General features: G+C 34.0%; 1 protein-coding gene across 1 annotated transcript; it reads right to left on the bottom strand.

The window, feature by feature from the left end:
- Positions 1-6,955: 6,955 nt before the first annotated feature.
- Positions 6,956-20,357, bottom strand: LOC131644712 (probable UDP-N-acetylglucosamine--peptide N-acetylglucosaminyltransferase SPINDLY). The gene is made up of 18 exons (XM_058915271.1): positions 20,077-20,357; positions 19,492-19,909; positions 17,100-17,261; positions 16,810-16,985; positions 15,552-15,627; positions 15,043-15,171; positions 14,798-14,917; positions 14,640-14,708; positions 14,475-14,556; positions 13,216-13,310; positions 12,892-12,956; positions 11,311-11,509; positions 10,923-11,117; positions 10,214-10,308; positions 9,973-10,108; positions 9,666-9,883; positions 8,482-8,609; positions 6,956-8,047 (listed from the first exon to the last, which is right to left on the bottom strand). The coding sequence occupies exons 2-18, from the start codon at positions 19,894-19,896 to the stop codon at positions 7,647-7,649; spliced, it is 2,751 nt and encodes a 916-aa protein (XP_058771254.1). The 5' UTR covers positions 19,897-19,909; positions 20,077-20,357; the 3' UTR covers positions 6,956-7,646.
- Between the last annotated feature and the right edge of the window lie 1,151 nt (positions 20,358-21,508).

The raw sequence follows: 21,508 nt of genomic DNA, 5'->3' as shown, positions 1-21,508 counted from the left end.
TTGAAATAAGATAGTATTAGAGAAATGTTTATAAATAAGGTTATAGGATTTTTTTGGATGATCAATTATAAAGTGTCGATTGCTTATTTATAGATTCAAGTTACCAATATTTCATGATGTGAATGTTTCTAAATTATTTTAGTTTGTTTTAGATGTTTCATGATAGATTAGAATCATAATAGTTCTAGGTTGTTCTAGCATTTCCTTACACATTATATCTAAGAGAATTTTAGAAATCAGCAGCAATTTCAACACTCCTCCTTGATGCAAATTTTTGTGATTCCAAGCATAACTCATAGTTCTTCGAATCTTAGTCTCGACAACCTTCATGAATAAGTCTACAATTTGATCTTCTGTCCTGTAATAATCGAGTTTGATCTCTTTGGTTGCTTTAGTTTCTCTGATAAAGTTATATTTGATTGTTATGTGTTTTGTTCTGCCACGATTTAGTGGATTCTTCGCCATTGCAATTGTTGATTTGTTGTCGTATTTGATTGTAGTATGCTCATCTTGTTTTTTCACATGTCTTCAAGTCTCCTGGAAACCCATATAGCTTGACTCGTTGCTTCAGCAGCTGCCACATACTGTGCTTCTATTGTTGATTGTGAGAAAGCATAGCCATAGCTTGCTTCTTCGATGCCCAAGAGAAAATTCTTGATCCGAGTGAGAAAGCATAGTTAAAGGTGCTTTTCATGTTATCTATCGAACCTGCCCAATCACTATCGATGTATCCAAGAAATCCTGAGTCATTTTTGGTGGTGTGTCATATGCCAAACTCTTTTGTTCCTTGTAGATACCTCAAAATTATGTTCCTGCTCCAAAGTGTATTTGACTTGGGCTTTGCATGAATCTAAATAGAATACTTGGAACATACATTATGTATGACCAGGTAGCTGTCAAATATAAGAGGCTTCTAATTAGACTTTTGTATCTGGATACATCGGCTTCTGGTGCTCCATCATCCTTCGGTAGTTTCTCATTTGTTACTAGTGGAGTAGAGACAGGTTTGCAATCATACATCTTGAATATTTTAAGTGAGCCTTATGTGTATTTCTTTTGTGAGATGAATATCCCGTCATTTCTCTGACTTACCTCTATACCGAGGAAGTAACTCGTCAAACTAAAGTTGGTCATCTCAAAAGTCTTCATCATGTCTTATGTGAACTCCATCATCATCTTAGTATTATTTCCCGTGTGGATAAGATCAACTACATATAGAGAGTGTACTAACGTTGACATTTAATGTATAGTGTAGGCTCACTATTGCTCCTCTAGAATCCTCAACCTATGAAATACTTATTGATTCTACTATACCATGCTCGAGGTGCTTGCTTCAGGCCATTGAGTGCTTTTTTTAGTCTTAACATTTTTCTTTCTTCGCCTTCAGACACGAATCCTTATGGATTCTCCACATAGATCTCTTCTTCGCCTTCAAGTACACCTTTGAGGAAGGCAGATTTGACATCTAGTTGATAGATACTCCATCCTTTTTGTGCCGCAAGAGATATTAGAGCTCTTATGGTATCAAGATGAACTACTGGTGCAAATATCTCATTGTAGTCAATCCCGGGTTTTTATGAGTAACCATTAGCTACTAGTCTCGCTTTGTGTTTTAGTATGGTGCCATCAGGGTTGAGCTTTGTCTTATAGACCCACTTGACCCCAATGACATCTTTTCCATGGGGACGATTTACTAACTCATATATGTTGTTTTTCTTGATCATCTTTATCATTACTTCCATTTCTTTTACCCATACTTCCTGCTTTGACTCTTCTTCAAAACTTCCAGGTTCAAGTATGGCTAAGTTGCAAGTGTCATCTATGTCCACCGAAGATCTTACTTGTCTTGGAGTAGACTCTGGTGAAGATGGTTATTATTCTTGTTGTTGTGGTAGAGGTGAAGGAGGTTCACATGGGTCTCCTTCCTCAACTTCCTCCTAAGGTATTTGTGTTGGTATAAGGGTGTTTTTCTCCACTTTTTCTTCATCTCAATTCCAATAAACATTCTTATCAACTTCGACATCTCGAATGATGATGAGTTTCTTAGTTAGCAACTTGTAGACAGAGTAACCCTTAGAGATTATGTTATACCTCATAAATATGTTTCGTATAGTCTTGTCTTCAAGCTTGTGCCTTTTCATGTCTAGAATGTGAATGTAACAAATAGATCCAAAGACCCTTAGGTGCTTTGTTAATGTCTTTTTCCTGTTCCAAACTTCAATTAGAGTCTTATCTTGTACTGCCTTAGTTAGACATTTGTTGAGTAAGTAAATAATAGTGTAGACTGCTTCACGCTAAAATGCGTTAGGCATGCCCATCTCCTTGAGCATCGATATAGCCATCTCCATAACTGTGATTCTTTCTTTCAAACACGCCATTTTAGTGAGGAGAATATGCGATTGTAATTTGTCACTCTATGCCTTCATCCTTGCAAAACGCGCGAGAGGTGTACTCTTTGTCGCAATCACTTCATATAACTTTTATCCATTTTCCACTTTGATTTTCAACAAGGGCCTTGAACTTTTTGAATACTCCTAATACTTTTAATTTTTCTTTTAGGGAATAGACCTGTTTCATTCTAGAGAAGTCGTCAATATGAGTATGAAGTACATGTTGTTTTTGTGTGATGGCGTCCTCATCGGTCCACAGACGTCAGAGTGTATCAGCTCCAAAAATTCTTTCGCTCTCCATACTCTGCCTATTAAGAACGGAAATCGGTGTTGTTTACCGAGGAGACATCCTTCACATGCTTCATTGTTCTCCTTTATTCTTGGAAGATCTCTCTTCATGTTCTTCTGATGTAACAACTTCAAGGTATGTATGTTGAAGTGACCAAATCTTCTATGCCAGAGCCATGAATTATCAACGAGTACCTTCATAGAAATTTTAGTTGCATATTTTAAATTTAGTGGGAAGCTTCTATTGCTCATCTTCATCTTCACTTGGGCTATCTCGTCCCTTTTATGTTTGTTGGCGAAGATTTTGCATACACCTCCCTCAATGTGAAGTGTGTAGCATATCTCCATCATTTGGCCAATGCTTAGAATATTTTCTTTTAGGCTAGAAACTAGTAAGTCACCATGGATGAGTCGCGTACCTTTATTTGTATCCACCATGACAGTGTCTTTGCCTTTTGATTCTACCATGCTATCATTTCCCATTTAAACTTTGACTTTGACAGACTCGTCAATACTTTTAAAAATAGTCTCATCCTTGACCGTGTGATTGTTGCAGCCACTATCCAAGTACCAGCTTCCTCCTTTTTCTTTGATTGAGTCTTAAGTGGAATAGAATGTACATTGTTCTTTATCATGCTCCTCTGCGATATTAGCTCGATTCCTTTTTTTTGTTGAGTCAATTTTTTCTCAGTGCCTGAACTTCTTGAAATGGTGGCATTGTGGTATATTACGATACCAACAATATTTCTCTGCGTAACCTGGTCATTTTGCAAATATTTGACGGAGGATTTTTATCTGATATATTCTTGAAGAAATTTCTAGAAACTTCTCTTCTTTTAAAATTTTCTCCATAATTTTTCTTTCCTCCATTTTTTTATTTTGGGGTTGAAATTTTAGCTTTGACTGGAAGGCTTTGCAAGTGTATCCTCTTTATGCCTATATAGTATTTGTTCATATGCTTCAAGAGAGTCAATTAGTTATGTCACTGATAAAGTGGACAGATCTTTAGTTTCTACAACCGTTATCACGATTGGGTCAAACTTTGGGGGGATGATAATTAGAATTTTTCAATAATTTTCTTGTCTAGAATATCCTCCCCAAAAGATCTCATTTGATTAATTATTTCTTTAACTTTAGAATAGTAATGTTTAACTATCCCAAACTCCTTCATCTTCAATAGTTCAAAATCTCTTCTTAGATATGGAAGTTTAACGACATGTACCTTCTTGCTTTCTTGAAACTCCTTATACAATGTTTTCAACACTTCTTTGGCAATCTTATCTCCCATAATTCTTGAAATAATTGCATCAGTCATCGCTTGAGGCAAGGTGAACAACACCTTTGAATATTTCTGTTTATTTTCCTTCAACTTTTTTCTCGAGTTGCATTAAGAGTTGAAGTATCCGCCGGAGGATGAAGCCTTCTCCAACTATGTCCCATAAACTTTGAGATTAAAAAAATGTCTTCATTTTAACATGCCGGAAATCATAATTTTCGTCATTGAAAATAGGGATACACATGGATGATGATGATGATTGAGTGGTGTTATCCATAGCTTAGAAACATTATTGGAGTGGTTTAATAGTACAAGAGGAATTTTTAGAAGTAGTTGGAAAGATTTTAGAAAAGTATGTAGGTAATATAACTACTTCCAATGTTGGTAGTTGAATAGTTGATATTTGATATAAGATAGGTTTAGAGAATTGTTTAGAAAGTATCAATGGTCTATTTATAGGCTCAAGTCACAAACCTCTCAATACCGGTGAATGTTTCTAAATTATTTTAGTTCTTTCTAGATGTTTCATGATATATTAGTATCATAATAGTTATAGGCCTTGCATATCATATCTAAGATAATTTTATAAATTTGTAGCAATTTCAACAAAATTGGGTCAATATTTTTATTGATCTCCTAATAGTATTTATCTACGAAGCACGGACATCAAAAATATAACACTGACATGTCAACATTTGTAATAATTTAAGAAAAAATTAAATGTAACTACAAATATCAATGTTGATTTTGAATACTAACAATGACACTTACGCGTATTTTTTCAAAGATGTCGGTGTTATATACTTATATTATGACTTTTTGGTACAAGAATATAATAAAATGTGTTTAATTTTTATATGCATATTTTCTACTTCATTTTCCTTTATATACTTATAGGGTTAATGAACTTTTTGGTCCCTCTAAATATTGCATATTTTGTTTTTAGTCCCTCCAAAAAATTTCTTTAAGAAATCGTCCCTTCAAATTTTTTTGTCTAAACTATTGGTCCCTAACGTCAAATTTGCTAGAGATTAGCTACGACTTTAGCCACCGATTAGCTACGAAATTTGACGTTAGGGACCAATAGTTCGAAAGAAAAATTTTGAAGGGACGATTTCTTGAAGGAAAATTTTGGAGGGACTGAAAACGAAATCTGCAACATTTAGAGGGACCAAAAAGTTCATTAACCCTATACTTATATTATGACTTTTTGGTGCAAGCATATAACAAAATGTGTATAATTTTTATATGCATATTTTCTACTTCATTTTTCTTTGACGGAGTTTCCTACCTTCCTCAAGTGTGTTCCTTCCTATATCTGAATTGTGTAAGAATTCTAAATTATTTTTACATGAGAATTCAAGTTGATATTATGGAATTGATTTTGATGACCAATTTGAAATCTAGACACTTTGTTTGATCACCAAACAATTTTTTGGGAATTGTTTACTACACGTGTCATTACTCACTCACCTTGGGAAAAAATTAAAAAAAATATCTCTTTTGTATCGCCTAGGTTTTGAAATTCGAACGGACCACAATACTATTCACTCACCTTGCAAAAATTTCAAAAATATTTCTGAAGTGATGGACATGCAAGGTTAGCGCTCCAACTTAAAGTCACTGGAAGAAGAGTGAAATGAAATTTTATTTAAAACTTCTTATCTCGATTTGACGCATACTATAAGATTGTGGATGCCTTACTCTTTAAGGTATTGTGGCAAGTATGGTTGTATGAATGAAGGAAGGAAGAGGATCAGAGATAATGTCATGTGTGGGAATAGGTGATTGATTTAATGGCTAGGTTCATTTGCGTTTGAGCTATGGTGAATGTTTGAGTTGCGGATAGTTGAGTGTGGATGTTTTAAAGGAAAGCAGTTCCACGATATGGATGCAGATGGTGAATTGGTTTGATATGGAAGCATATATTCATGGAAGGATACATGATTAACAATTTTTTTAACTCTAATCATAAAGGACATTGCCTTTCATACAAAATGTGTATCTGAAAAAGATGGATTTTTTGGGTTTGGGATCAAGTTTTATTCTCTAAGTGTTGGGGATCTCAACACATGATTTTTTTTTTTTAGTCCCCTTAGATGTTTTGATGGTCTTATGGCTAATGTTGAATTGTTTACCAATCATGGTTATAAATTTTTTAATGTGTAAAGGAACATCATTTTTTATTTTGAGTAAAATATTCCATAAAAATTATGTGTGATCATCAAGTATGTAAGGAAGTAATTATGCTTAGAAAATTGAAGCATCGTTATTACTTGTAAATGAAGTCACTTCAGTTTCAACAACAAATTGAAACGGAATCATTACCATCATTACTGATCACATTTGCAGAAGATTTCCCTTAATTAAAACTTGGATGGCCACGCTTTTGATACCACTACGATGACAAAATGTGCGAACTCGAGTAGAATTCTCAAATTTTAAGTTGTGTGAATTACCTGTACTCTTAAAATCATGTTTATGTACAACATTGACCAGTATGGACTAATCATAAGTAGAAATAACAGTTTTATGACTGCTTTCTTCTTGAATTGTTAAAGAATATAATGTATTAATTAGTGCTAAAGGATCCATGAGTAACACTTCAGTTTTTACAAAAGAAAATGAGTTATCCTATTTTGTCAAAAATTGAATGACTTGAACTTCAAGTCTATAAATATGAGCAAGTTACATAGCAGGACATCTACATTGCTAAATGCAGATGCGTGTAGGTAAGGGTCATTGCGAATTGAGTTTCTCTCATAAATCGTTCAATTCTATGAAGTAGTGAAGAAGAGAATTGAATGCTTGTTTGAGTTATTGATCGAAGAACAAAGTGTAGCCATGCGAATTTTACTAACTTTTGAGAACCTTTCATGCAATCATTCTACACACATCAATGGCATTTTCATGAAACACCATTGTAGAAGCAATTAACACCAATATAATATGATTTTTTTTCCTTATTTTTTTAATAGTTAATTTTTCATTTGTAATGGTGTTGAGTAAAATGAGTATTATTCTGGGATTAAACTTCTATATTCCTCATCTTAATCACCGCACCTGTAATAAGAGCACTACCCCCAGTAATGAATTTGTCTAGTCATACTTTCATAGAAAATGATTTTTTCAGTCATTCAGATACACTCCATTGTTTTTTTTTTTAAGAGATACACTCCATTGTTTTTTTTAAGAGATACACTCCATTGTTAAGTAGCCAACGATGACATTCTAAGAAAAGAAGAAAAAAAAAAGCAAATAAATATTACACAACCTACACTCTAACTATTATAACCAGCGTTGTCAATCACAAAGCCCTTTGACAACACCTTGAACTCGATAGCATATATTGTGAAATAGTGATTTGTGCATAGCTGCTATAACAACACTGGCTATAATTCAGGGAAAAATATGTGTTACAGCTATTGAAAGATGCATTTAATGTAGCATCGCAGCATTGCGTATCCACAGCAGTCGAGGAGACAAATCGATTTGATGACCATTGCTGACACTTCTTTCCCAAAAAAATTGGCATTCTATGAAAAGCTTTCATCTTGTGAGGCTGTGATTGATGCAAGCCTCTTCCATTAGTAACCACAATATACATACCAGCTTAATAATCCACCAATAGTAATACAGTTCAACACCCTTGAACCACTCACTAAATTCAACTTGAACCCACCACTCCCTGCCTACTTCCTGTTTTTCAAGGACCCGCCATTTTCTTCGCAACCATTAGTACTAAGCTTTGGTGGCTGTGCTGAATTGAATCCATTCGCCTTGACAGATCCAGTGCTGCCCTCAATTCCGTTAACGACCCTTGTTGGCTCAGAGTTCTTATCGATAGAAACAGGTGGTTCTAACAATTCCAGGCGTTTCAAAGATGGAACATCTCCGTCACAATATCTGCGCCATATGTTCCTATATGTAGACTCTAGACCACGGATGAAGTTTGCTCCATCACAAACAGGGGACTTGGACATGAGTTCTCGTAAACTCATTCTTAAGTTTTGTAATGCTGGAATGTCGGAGGCTAACGTCATGGCCAATTTAACATATTCGTCTTCATTTTTGGCAATCAAATTCTCCAGCCCTGAATTGTTAAAAGTCAGATATTCATGTTAAATGAGGAAGCCAAATAATGCAAATATATATGCTCTACAAACTATTGTGCGCTGAAGGCTAAGGAAAACAATTAGAGGTAGAGGAACACTATGGAAAATTATTGGCAAACACGACAAGACTTAATAATGTTGATTTATAGAAAAACTGATTTGTTTAAATAAGACTAACTTTTAAACTCTTTTTTGGATAACAAAAATGTTCATTTCAATAAAGCCACGAGAAATCAAATAATCGAGATACTAATGTAACAAAATAAAAACTCTTTTTAGAAAAGCTATGAGAAATTAAATAAAGCAGGCACTGCTTTGGCTAGCTGGAAGGCATTCCACAAAATCACAAGGTAAAACATGCAACAGCTATTGGAAAGTAATAGTAATACAAATATTGAAGTGGATTCCATACCAACATTGCTAAGAAGACTAACACCAACATTGTGTGCATGTACTGAACCAGCCATTGTAACACATGGAACTCCCATGTATAGAGATTCACATGTCGTAGTTGTCCCAGCATATGGAAATGTGTCCAAACTACAAAAGAACAGAATACGAAGGTATAAAACAAGTTATTTAACATACACAAATTGTGTTCTTATAATTGTAATCAAAACCACATCAAAGTTTGATTTTCGTCATATTCAATATATATATTCAATATATATATATATATATATATATATATATATATATATATATATATATATATATATATATATATATATATACGTAACACTGACTTTCATTTCGCTAGACAGACAAACAACAAAATATTAGTCAGACCTCAACCATGACAGACGACAAGATTAAAATCGATATATGTAAATAGAAAGCTCATAAAGATAAGCAGAACTGTATGCCAAGTAGCTGTTTCGTAATGTTTCACACTCAACAAATTAACCAGGAAATAACTTGTAGTCTATTTTATTCGTACACAGTCTCCAATTGCCCTATTCTATAGCATATTCATATACCACTCCATTACATATGATACTTTTCAAGGAAGGCGCCATTACATAGATAGACTGACTCTGACAATCAAATGTAAGCAACGCTATGCCAGCAAATGGTAAATTTGAGATTTTGGCTATCCAACTAACCGTTCCAATGCAAGTAAATTTTATACTTTAAGATTTCATGCTATTCAGTAATTAGAATCAGACACAACCATCCATAGTATCCATGTGAATTACTGAGTTTTAGGATGCAAAAATAATTTCACATGTCTGATTTTGATAAAATGAACATGTCTGATTTTGATGAAATTTTCCTCAGAAATGCCTTTTGAGTAAATGCTCTCTTGTTTATGCTATGTTCCAAATGCATAGTTTTTCATTCAAATTATTAATTATGTCATGTTCCAAGTTGAGTTAATCTTTCAGGTGTCCAAGAATTTTTCTATATTGCACCACAACTGTATCCAATTTGCACCAAGGATATGAAAAGCATCAAGAATTAATTAGAACAGATCAAACAGAGGTGCTGCACATAATTACGGAACATGGAACAGTAAATCAATACCTGTTTGTAAAACAAAATGAGTTCAGGAAGGACCATAAGAACATCAAAGAACAGAAAAATAGATATTACCTGATGTCCATCAGAGAATATGCTTGCATATGGTCGTGGTTAAGTAGAATAAGGGGCAGAAGATCAACTCGTAGTGGTTCCAATCCCAACTGTTCTAGTGTTGAAAGAAACCTCTGTCGCACACTATCACAGCAAAATGGTTTACATTTTACCACGAGGCGAGAATTTGGAATTGCACACAGTATCCTTGCCCAAACCTTTAATACTGTAGGAGTAATCTGAGGAAACATAATAACACAAGTTAGAAGATACAAGACCTATCTTTAAAAAACAAACATGTACACAAATATTTTGACATAAACACTACCTTGGCAAGATTGTTAAAACTACCAAATGTAATAAAACCATTGGAAAGAGCAGGAGTCGGACACACGGGACCGGCCTCAGGGGAAGGAGTGTAACAAAGGAAGCAATTTGGTAATCGGACTAACTCTTCAACATGCCTGTAACAAAGAAAACATGACATGAGAAAATAAAATGCAACAAGAGTGATAGAGAAAAACATAGATCAATGACAAGAATGTACGGAAATTCAAGAAGATAACTACTTCTGCTTTGTTTCAGGAGGGTCTGCCAGTGAATCAGATATTCTGTAATCAATTGCAGGCAATCCTGTAGTATTGGGATAACCAATCCAAGTCACCTGCTCGTCAAACAACATAAGTTAAAATTTGCAGAGATCAAATTATGTACATTCACCACATTAATGGCAGTATAATGCCTGTTGTCATAAAATGATGCAAGCCACTACATATCACAAGCTTGATGAGTAGATTTAGCACATACATGGAGAAGGCTATGTATAAGATTGAAATAAAAACATAGATAAAGACATATATCTAAGATAATTGTTTCAAATGTATTTAGTCGTGTAAGTTTCTTTCAAATATTAGATACATATATGGCCCCTCGCTTTTGGATTCTTGCCTGATATTGCCCATCAACAAATTAATCATATTTTAGGAGTAAATACTGGCAATTAACCAGGCTAAACTAAGACGCTGTCAAACAATTCTTCCAGTTTCTATTACTCAGAAAATCACATAAATCAGAAATGTTATGCCAACATATGCAGTAAAATACTAATTTGCATTTTCACAGAACACATCTGATACAAATCATCTGATACAAATCAATAGAGATTTGAGTATAAAAAAGAAAACCATGTCTACAACATGTAGCAAGCAAGGGTAGGAAAAGCTGTAAGCTGAAAAACAAAGGAAAAAGTATACATACAGATTTGAAAGAAAAAAATACCTGAACTGGAGCAGGTCGACATGCCATCATTCCCAGCTTGTTATTTGCAGTATGACCAGTAAGTTCTACCAATATATCAACTTGATCTTCCTTAATAATATCAGCGACCTTTTTTTCATCAGTCCCGTAAATTTCTTTCCATATCCCACCCTTCTTTAAAACTTTCTCTCTAAACCGAATGGTTTTTGAATCTGCCTGCAACATCACAACAAAATTAATTTTAAAATGGAAAAGACGGATATTAATAACTTAATTACGGAACCTCATTCATGGCCTATGACAACTAGAGGTTAGTTTTCCAATGTTATCAAGATCTCCAACAAGTAAGCAGTATATCAATATTTTCAATATCCCAAACAATGAAACAAATCAATTCGGTAAATGATACCTTGACAACTGCTGAATAAACAATCACTTTATATTTGGCGTAGTTGTGATAGATAAGGGGAGCTTCTATGAAATATGACACAGAGTGTGTAAAATAATCAGGAGATACATATCCTATCACAAGAGGCCGTTCGGGGTCTTTTGAGTTGTTCCAGGATGTGAATGGTTGATATAGTCTCATAAACCGCCTTCCCCAATCCCTGAAAGGAAACACTGTTTTGATAAGTCTTAAATCTAAATGCCATTCTACTTTCTCATATTAAGTAAACTGCAGCAGATAAAAATATTATGGATGACAAATTTTGGCAATAAAAACCACAATCAATCAGTCATAACCCGTGCACATAATTGCTAATTTGATACCATAGGGCTCTGTTTGCGAGTTTGAAGAGGAGGGAAAGGGAGGGCTTTGGGGGAAGGGAATTAGAGGGGGGAAATAGAGAAATCTTTCCCTTTTCTTTTTTTTTTTTTAGTGTTTCTCAAGAGAAAGATAAATGAATATTTATCATTAATATATTTTAATTTTAAGAGTATTATAACAAAATAGATAGAACTTGAAAAATCTAACTAAACCCTCCAAAACCTTCCAAAATCCTCTTTCAATACAATTTTTTAGTTCTCTTATTTTGGGAGGATTTTGGAGATTGTATTAAAGGAGGATTTAGGAGGGTTTAAATAAATTTTTCAAATTCAATCTATGTTGTTATATTATTCTTAAAATTAAAAACATATTAATGATAAACATTCATTTATCATTCCCTACAAAAGCATTCTCTCAAAAGTCAAAACATAAGGAAGATTTCTCTATTTTTCCCCTACCCCCTCTCCCCCAAAGCCCTACATTTCCCTCTCCTCCAAACTCGCAAACAAAGCCTTGCAAACAAAGCCTAAAGAAATGTTATTTGCAGAGACAGCATGAAAAAAACATATACTCCTAAATATCAAGCAGAAAATAGCTTATGTTCACATAATACAGCATTGTGATTTAAAATAAGTGTGGTTAATCACAAGCAAAATTGTGGTTAATTCGGTCGAGTATATTATTAATTTAGATCACATAGAAAATTGTAAAATTGTGGCTAATCGTGTGGTTGAATTAATCACAGTTTTTGACTGCGAACTAAATAAACCATCTACTCAATTGAATTAACCACATTTTTTAACGTGATTATGTGTCATAGATGTAGGAAAAGAATATGGGTGCCTTAATATCTTTACTCTTTTCTTTTAAGCATTTTTTACTTTTCTTCTTCTTAACCATCACCATAAACAACAATATCAACATTTAATAAAAAAACACAGACTATGTCTCTCTCTCCCCACACCCTTCCCCGCCAGCACAATGCAGTTGCAGAGAAGTATATTTACTTTGTCATCTAGGTAAATTATACTACATGTCTCCCAACATTTATGAAAAATCAATGAAGTTGCTATTTTCTCTCATCCCAATATCACATAGGTAAGTTATGAGAAAATTTAAATAATCAGTGATGAGGAAACATTATATATATATAGTAAAATCAGTAAAAAGTAACTAATAAATAGAAATTGAAATACAAAAAATTTAGGAGAAAGTTGTTACCTATGAGCTTCGAAAAGTTTGTCATCATTTCCTTCATCTATGTAATTCATTGCAAGCAGGCGGTTCTGCACATTAAGGTGCATTAAAATAAGGATACAATACAATTACTTTACAGAAAAGCTTAAATAATTAAAAGACATAATTCTTTCTTGCAAAGAGAAAATTCCAATTATCGACAAGTTTTCTACAACCGATGACTTAAATATTCAGCCCAAAAAAGAAAGATTAAACAGATCTGAGTAGCATCCATGCGGGCAAGTGCCAGCTTTGGAAAATTTTACACGGGTTAACAAAAACAACACATCCAGCCATAGTGCAACAGACCTGGCCAGCATTTCGAGAGTCAGGATCAATCTTGAGACATTGTTCATAAGCATTAATTGCTAGAGCAATATCACCAGCATCTCTGTAAAGAACTCCTGCACAATAAGAACAGAAAAAATGAAGTGCATGATAGAAAAAGGTTTAAATTACAGGGACACTCAGAAATAAATCGTATTTTTGTATCTAAACATAATGAGAAACAAAATTTCATTTTAAATGCATGGAATATTTATCAAAGTAATTTTACAGCTAATTTTAAATATCAGTCTCAGATTTTGGGTTGGGCCTAACTCATTCCTACAAAACCAACTTGTAAGGTGGGGATTGCCCCCACTTATAAACACAACACAGGTGGAACTAAATCCATCCCTTCAAACCCAACAGAATGAAGGGGTTGGGGACTGCAATTAAGGCAAGCCAAATGCCGCATTATGGCGACTAGGGGCTGACCGGAATTAAGGCGGAAATTTCAACAATTTGTATAACTAATTGACATACTTTTACTCTTCTAGAAAAATGGTCTAACCAAAAGAAACAGCGTGCGTGATTTATCTCAATTTGATTTGGCATCATTTCTTCACCTTTTCTGACCATCCTAATAAATCTATCCTAATGTTACTCAACCATAGTTAGACTATTGAGGAATCTGATTGCTGAGAATGAGACGACTCTATGCAACCAAGAAACTTGACAAATTCCAACTAAGAAAACCGCTTAATATATTGAAGGCATAATCCATATTTGATCAAAGCCATTAGGCCACATAACCAAATCCAAAAATTATGCTGAAACATGTCAAACAAGAAAAGGCACAACCTTAACAAAAAAAACACCTATGTTACAAACCAAAATGGCCAAACAACTACTCCCTTTGTCCCTAACTATAAGCACCCATTGGAAGAAAAAATTTGGCTCTAAATATGAGCCCCTTTTCAAATTACTAGATGCATTTATTACTTATTTTTAAGCATAACCTTGATTAATACCACTTTTTTTCCTATTTACCTATTGAACAAGTGGTCAACGCATACTCAGATAAACATTTGCACGGAGGAATTCCCCATAAAGTCCTCAAATTTGCCATGGAAAATGAAAAAACAAGATTGAATACGTCTTGTCTATACACAAAGGACAATTTACCCATACTCTAATACAAAATAGACACATTAACTTTTCATAAGAGTGAAATATGCAACGGGTGTTTATATTTAGGAACGGAGGGAGTAATTTATTAGATAAAGGATAAAGGATAAAAAGACCTAGGTTATTGTATGCCTCTGCATATGTCGGATTTGCAATGATAGCTTTCTCAATCATACTTGCAGCGGCGTCCATCTTACCCTGGGGAAAGTAGAAAATATAGTAAAATGAGTAACCAAAGATATTTGATCAACTTCAAAATTAAAAATTTGTAAGATGCTTACCTGGACAGTGTAGACAACACCAAGGTTATTTAATGACTGTGAAAAGCTGGGCTTGATTGACAAAGCAAGCTACAATGCAAAAAAGAAAAAGTTGCTATTAAATATATATGCAATCCAGCAAGGGTTGATATTGAAATAACTGACACAACTGTCATTACCTGGTAGCATTCTACAGCTTTATCAAGGTTGTCACGATCTTTATATATAACACCTAGATTGTTACAAGCTTCCGCGCAATGTGGGTTGAAATGAAAGGCGAGCTCATAGAATACAATAGCCTAAGTAGTATAAAAAATTTAGAAGTAGCAATTAATATTACAATAAAGCAGGATCTAAGATCTTAATATATTCCGTATGTGTGCATAATGTAAGAAATATACACGGATGTATGTGCAAGACGTACCATATCAAACTTAAGCATCTCACCATAAGCAACCCCGAGATTATACATAGCATCAGCATAATGCCAGTTATAATACAAGGCTTTCTTATAAAAAGCCACACCCCGGTTGATGTCACCCTCCAATTTAACCTATATAAAACAATACAGTGGTCTCCATAAGCAAGAAAATATTATCCAAAGTAGTCGATGCATCTCATTGCACGTGTGGAATAGAAAGAAAGAAAGAAAGAAAGGTGTCCAAGAAAAAATGTTGACAAGAAAAATTAGAAAACATTGATTCACAAACACAAACCACACTACCGCATGTTTCAAGTCAGAAAAGTTTTCCTAAAATTTGTTCCTAGAGGTCATCAGTGTGCTACTATTCATGTTGATATAACTACCATTGCACTATTATTCATGTTGATAATAGAAGTATTTTGTGATTTTTTCTTTAAAAACAAAGAGTGCATCATACATGAAAACAATATCAATAAAATTGCTTAAATAGTTAGCACTGCATGCATCACCTTTGTTCCCAAATCTGTCAAAGCTATAGCCATATTATTTTTGGCAATCTCGAAGTTAGGTGAAACAGCTAAACACCTGCCATAAAACATAAGTTGATCATATAAACCTACAGCATAAGTCAAGTCATTAAGTGCATGCTTAAACTAGATTAAGGTCCATTTCTTTGTGCTTCTAAAGAAAAGGCATTTTTAAGTTAAAAGGTGCAACAACATCAACAATCAAGCCTTATCCCACTAAGTGGGATAGGCTACATGGATCAAATTACACCATAATGTTCTATCAAAGACCATGTTTCTATCCAATTCATTAATCTCAAGATCTTTCTTAATAGATTTCTTATAGTTTTTCTAGGTCTTCCTCTACCTCTAGTTGTTTGACTTCCTTTCAACTGATCTACTCTCTTTACAACAGAATCTCTATGTCTTCTCCGTACATGCCCAACCCACTTAAGTCTATTTTCCATCATCTTTTCTACTATAATTGTTACCTCAACATTCTATCTAATATTGTCATTTATAATCTTATCTCGTCTAATCTTTACCATACTTTGATGTTAAAAGGTATCACCGAAAAAATTACAACAATTTTGCAATTCAAAAAAATTCAGAAATTATTTTTGTGCTCTTCTCAAAAGCTAAAAATAATAAGGTGTGTTTGGTTTGAGAAGGCATTTTCCATTTTTCATTTTAGTTACTAAAATGCCCTCTTGTTTCACTTTTTGTGTTTTAAAAGATTTTACCGTTGTTTTTACTGTTCCTTGTAAAAAAAATGAAACAAGAATTAGAATGAAAACAAGCACAGTTTAGCAGTAAACATTGAAAACTAAGATTTAAGCAGAAAACACTATCTCAAACAAAACAACCCTACCTTTCAAAATGTTATATTACTATAGAGCCCCACTTCTTTAAGCTAAATCAAAGTGGGCAAGATTTAAAAATGTTCTACAACAAAATTTCCATAGAGCTTTTATTTAAATTCTATTATTTCTACCATCTCATAAAAGCACTAAATTAGCTTTTTGACATTTTTGCACTTATATTATTGAAAATTATATTTTTTATAATTATTTTTCATTCGTCTTCTAGTTAAAATACACATATATAGACCCTTAATTTCTAGGGAACCCCATTGTTTTCCAAAAGCTCTTTTGACAAGATTTTGTTTATTGGCTACTTTGAACACAAAATAAGCTAATCCTTATACTCTAAACAAACAAAAAATGCAAAACTTGGCTCGTCAAAAGATGTATGTGATTACCTCTCATAACAAGTAATAGCCGCTTCCAAATCACCTCGATTTTTATAAATCACGCCCATGTTGCAATATGCTTCGGCATACATAGGCCTCTCTGATGAAGCTTTTTCATAGAAAGTGAGGGCCATGTCATATTGCATCATTTCAGAATAGACCACACCAAGGTTATAATATGCTGGCTGCAAGGACAAAGAAAGAAAACTTTTCATCGTATATGCAGGTAAAAAGCTGATAAAATTTAAATGGATTAAACTAAAAAGAAAAATGTGGGAAAAGGATTGAGATAGAATTACAGCATAGTGTGGATCAACTTTTAGAGCTTCAAAATATTTTTGAATTCCCTCCTGAGTGTTTCCTGCAAGCTTTATGTTGGTACCAATATCCGTTAGTACAATGGCTAAGCATTCAGCAGCTGCTTTGTACGTAGGATCCACCCGTAACGCCTTTTGATATGACTGCTCCAGGTAAATCATTTGATTATCAGTGATAGCTTCTATTCAAATGATGTATCATATGTCTAGATTCAATGTATGATGTATGTAGTATCTGGGATATTGTTTCTTTATATATATTATATTTATCTATAGTGTATAAATGACATGTTTCATCTTTCTTGATAACATGAATGTAAATTGTTAACATACAACTGAAATCAATACTAGCATGCAGTGTTGTCAATGGCGGTTCATAGAAAAGAGCCAAAATCCCACCATACCGGCCGCTTTGCAGTGCAGTTATAGTAGATTATGGCAGAAAACCCCACAATATCAAACTCTGGGGTACTGCCCCAGGCAAGGACAAATGTGACACTAAGGACGTCCACATTAAGGTACGCGCACCTCGTAATAGTATAATACCCTTACCAAGGCAGTCAAAATTGCTATTTTACTTGGGATCGGGAAGAAGAGTCAAGATAGGAATCGCAATTGCATGATCATAACTCAGATAGTATGATCCTACTGAAAATATTAAAATATCAAAATATGATATAATTAGTTAATAGATAATAATATAATATAATATAATAAAATTCAAGATATGATATCAAAATATCCTAGTCCAAACAATATACTAATATGATATCAAAATATCCTAGTCCTAACAATACACCCCCTAAAAAACTTGTCCTCAAGATGCGTTATACTAAATTCCATCATGTTTAATAGTTGTTGAAAAAACAAAACTTTCCCTTAAGACCCATCCTTAGGAACTTGATAAGCCAGCTAAATGTAAAGGAGTAAAAAATTCTTTATGGATCTGATTGATCAGCACTTTCCTAAAGTAGATGCCAAACCACGGTTGTTTCTAATGACAATCTTTCCCAAACACCATAGATGCAACTTCAGCTTGGCAGTGAACCTGGTGAATAATCTGGTCAGCAAATAAACGGCGTAATGAAAACATGAGCATGACGCATGAATTATGATTGGGCTAGATGAGCCTTGTTAGGCACAATGGATTACGGCCTTGGTTTAGGCTGGCTTAGGACCCTCTTTTCATGAACCCAGCAGATACTACCACCATAATGGGCTTTACCCATGAGATCTAAAAATATACCCAACTTGCAGACCACCCATTTGTCCCCCCTCTTTGTTTCTTCTCCCCCAAAGCCTCCAATGAATTTTGGCCTTGAATTAGGCAGACTTAGGACCCTTTTTTCATGAACCCAGTAGATACTATCAACATATTGGGCCTTGCCCATGAGATCTAAAAATATACCCAACTTGCAAACCAGCCATTTGTCCCCTCTTTGTTTCTTCTCCCCAAAACCTCCATGGATGATTTTGGATGGGGCAGTTTTGGTTGTGAGTCTTGTTTCTCTTCTTCGGTCGTCGCATCAAAAACTCAAGAAAAAAAATGAAAAATTGGGCTAGGGTTCAGTTTTAGCCATGAAAAGGGTTTTTCAAAAGTGGGTCACAAAACCCACAGCAAGAAAAGGATTTGTTTAGCACCAATCACACAAGCTTACACGGAATCCCTGCTAATCCAACATAATCACAATTTTTCTGTGAATCAGGATCACTCAGATTTGGAAAACCCGGAAGATAGTGCAATCTTACACACCAACCTAACTACCATGACCTTAACCATAAGTAGATGGTAAACAAATTGAATAAAATATGCTGCTAGTCTAAGCATATGCATTCCTCAGTCAAGAACTGTTCTGAAAGAAAACCAAGTTAATAGATCTATAACCCAGTAGACAATAATACTGCATATATAGTGCAAAACCTCAAAAAAAATCAATTGCATATAATATCAATTATTAATGGGTACTGTTTGAATGTATTAGATTCATAGGAAGTAATTCAACTCTTTATTATTGTCTTGCAAACATAAAACCTAATTATGCATCAATTCTTTAATGCATATAATCTCAACGATGCTGACACCAACTTCCCTCACTAAGTATCTCACAGAACTTCAATCTGATTTTTATAAGCTTGTTCAAAAAGTTTCATGTGTGTTCTTATGTTGAAAATAACTAAAATTTTACAAACAACTACTGTACTACTATGTGAAGCCTAGCAGAGTCAAGTAATGCGAGATGGATGCAATCAACAAATAAAATCTAGTCACCTCTAAGTTGGTTAAACTTTTTCAAGTAGCTAAAGCACTCATGTATTAGAAAACAAAAATGCCATGCTATTTCATCAAATACTACTCATCAAGCAATACACATACCTCAGCTGCCTCCATCAATCGACCTTCCTCTTTATAAAGAATACCACAATGTGTGAGAGCACAAGCATTCTGAGGATCCAACTTAATCGCCTCCAAAAAACTATCAAAAGCAAGCCTCCCCGTATTCTGCATCTGCAAGCATATCCCTTTCCCAATCAGAGCCTCCACATTCCCACCATCACTCTCCAAAACACGCTCATACAAAACAAGAGAATCCGCAAACTTGTTCCTCGAACGCAAAATATTAGCATACATAATATCTTCTTTCACTTCCGATTTCCGATTCACCGAAACAGTACCATCACCACCAGAACTAACAGACGGTTCTTTCACTTTCGAAAAACCATTATCTCCACCTAACTCCTTATCTTTTCCATTCCCGTCGTTTTCTTTCATCCATGCCATCTTAACCACTTTCCTAAACACAATTTAGAAACAGTAATAATAAATTTTAGCTAAGTTGATGATAACAAGCACAAAACCGATCAAAAACCCTAACTAACTAACTACAGCTAACATTGAGATGTATGGAACAAGAAAGAATGAAAAATGAATTATACGAAAAAATTAGGGTTTTGAACTTACTTCTTCAAGGGCAAGGATAGGGCATGGGAGGTTGAGTTAAAGGATGGAGAAATGGAGCGTCATGGCGGAGTTGAGAGGAAAATTGCGAAGAGGGGAGTGGAGGTGGTGGCCACTGTCTCCTCCTCTCCTCCGATGAAGAGGTGACAGTAGTTGGAGAGAGAAAGGGGGAGGATGATTGTGGCAAAACCCAGAGTCCCACTGACAATGGTTTGTTGAGTAAAAGGATGGACGTAAAGTGACAACGCAGGCTTTTGTTTTCTTTACCCTTTTTATCAAATGGGTACTATACTACCATTATTAATGTCACCTATAAATAATAAAGGGGTGAATTTATTTGGAATGCATTGTACAAAATTTATTCTATTAGCATATAATTATTCAAGGATATATGAATTAAATTCTACCTATAATAGATACTATATTTTATTTTATTTTAAAATGGTTTAATTTTATAAAAAAATTATTGATTTAATCGCTTGAGAGATAGTTGTCCATATGTTGATAAGAAATGTATGAATTCTCGAGAAGCCATGATGGTTCCCTTGAATCGTCTGGACCCTGTGAGTGAATAGAAAGTTGGATCTACATGGGATCTCACCTAAATCGTCCCATCTATCTCTTGAGGAGAAGTTTGATTTCAAACTCATGTTCAAACAGGAGAAGTACGTCATGCTAATGTGTCTTGGATGGTCCATATCTCAGGGTTACACGCTGATGAACATATAACTCATGTGGTTGAGAGCCCTCACGGTCCAGGCACAACAATGCAATTATCAGATATGTGTTTTACCATTGAGCTAATTGCCTGTTATGTATGCCTTCTACAGGGCACCGTTATGTCAAAGTGAAAGAAACCGCATCTTTCATTTTTCCCATTTTTTCTTCATGTCGCCTTGCGTAGTGACATGGGCCAAAAAAGAGGAACTCCTATCTATTTGCTCTGACCTAGGATAATAAGGTAGCTTATGAGCTTAATATCATTTATGTCGAGAAACCAAAGAAGACTTATGTAAGACCCGTAATTTTAAAATAAATTAATATTTTAAGATTATGGTATATCCGCACCTCTATAATATAATATGATCAGATATAAAATTAAATAGTATTTATATAAGTAAATTCAAGTTATGCTAAAAAAAATTAGGATTTTTATTCCATTAGTAGTTCTTGATAGAAATTTTCTAAAAATCTTGATTTCAATCTCTTTAATTTTCGGTAAAATTAGTTGTCTTAATTTTTAAAAACAACCCATTTTTGGTAAGAAAATTTTAGTGGTAGAATAACAAAATTATTTATGAAAGAATTATCAAATAAAAATAGTACATGAAATAAGTTCTACTTTAATTTATTATCCTGCTAATATTTATAAATATATATATAGACTTTGAATGTTTGAAGTATAAATTTGATGGGTAAATATAATATATGTTAT

Source organism: Vicia villosa, linkage group LG1, assembly GCF_029867415.1.
Source record: "Vicia villosa cultivar HV-30 ecotype Madison, WI linkage group LG1, Vvil1.0, whole genome shotgun sequence".
In the NCBI taxonomy this organism is placed as follows: domain Eukaryota; kingdom Viridiplantae; phylum Streptophyta; class Magnoliopsida; order Fabales; family Fabaceae; genus Vicia; species Vicia villosa.
This window is presented reverse-complemented; position numbering and strand designations above follow the sequence as displayed.

Bases quoted from the DNA above. Each gene is read 5' to 3' on its own strand.
- LOC131644712 (XM_058915271.1), bottom strand. From the start codon at position 19,896: ATGGCATGGATGAAAGAAAACGACGGGAATGGAAAAGATAAGGAGTTA. The intron at 10,309-10,922 runs GTATTTTTTTCT...TTTGACGAGCAG, and splicing joins GTCGACCTGCTCCAGTTCAG to GTGACTTGGATTGGTTATCC. The intron at 10,109-10,213 runs GTAGTTATCTTC...TCTTTGTTACAG, and splicing joins CCTCCTGAAACAAAGCAGAA to GCATGTTGAAGAGTTAGTCC.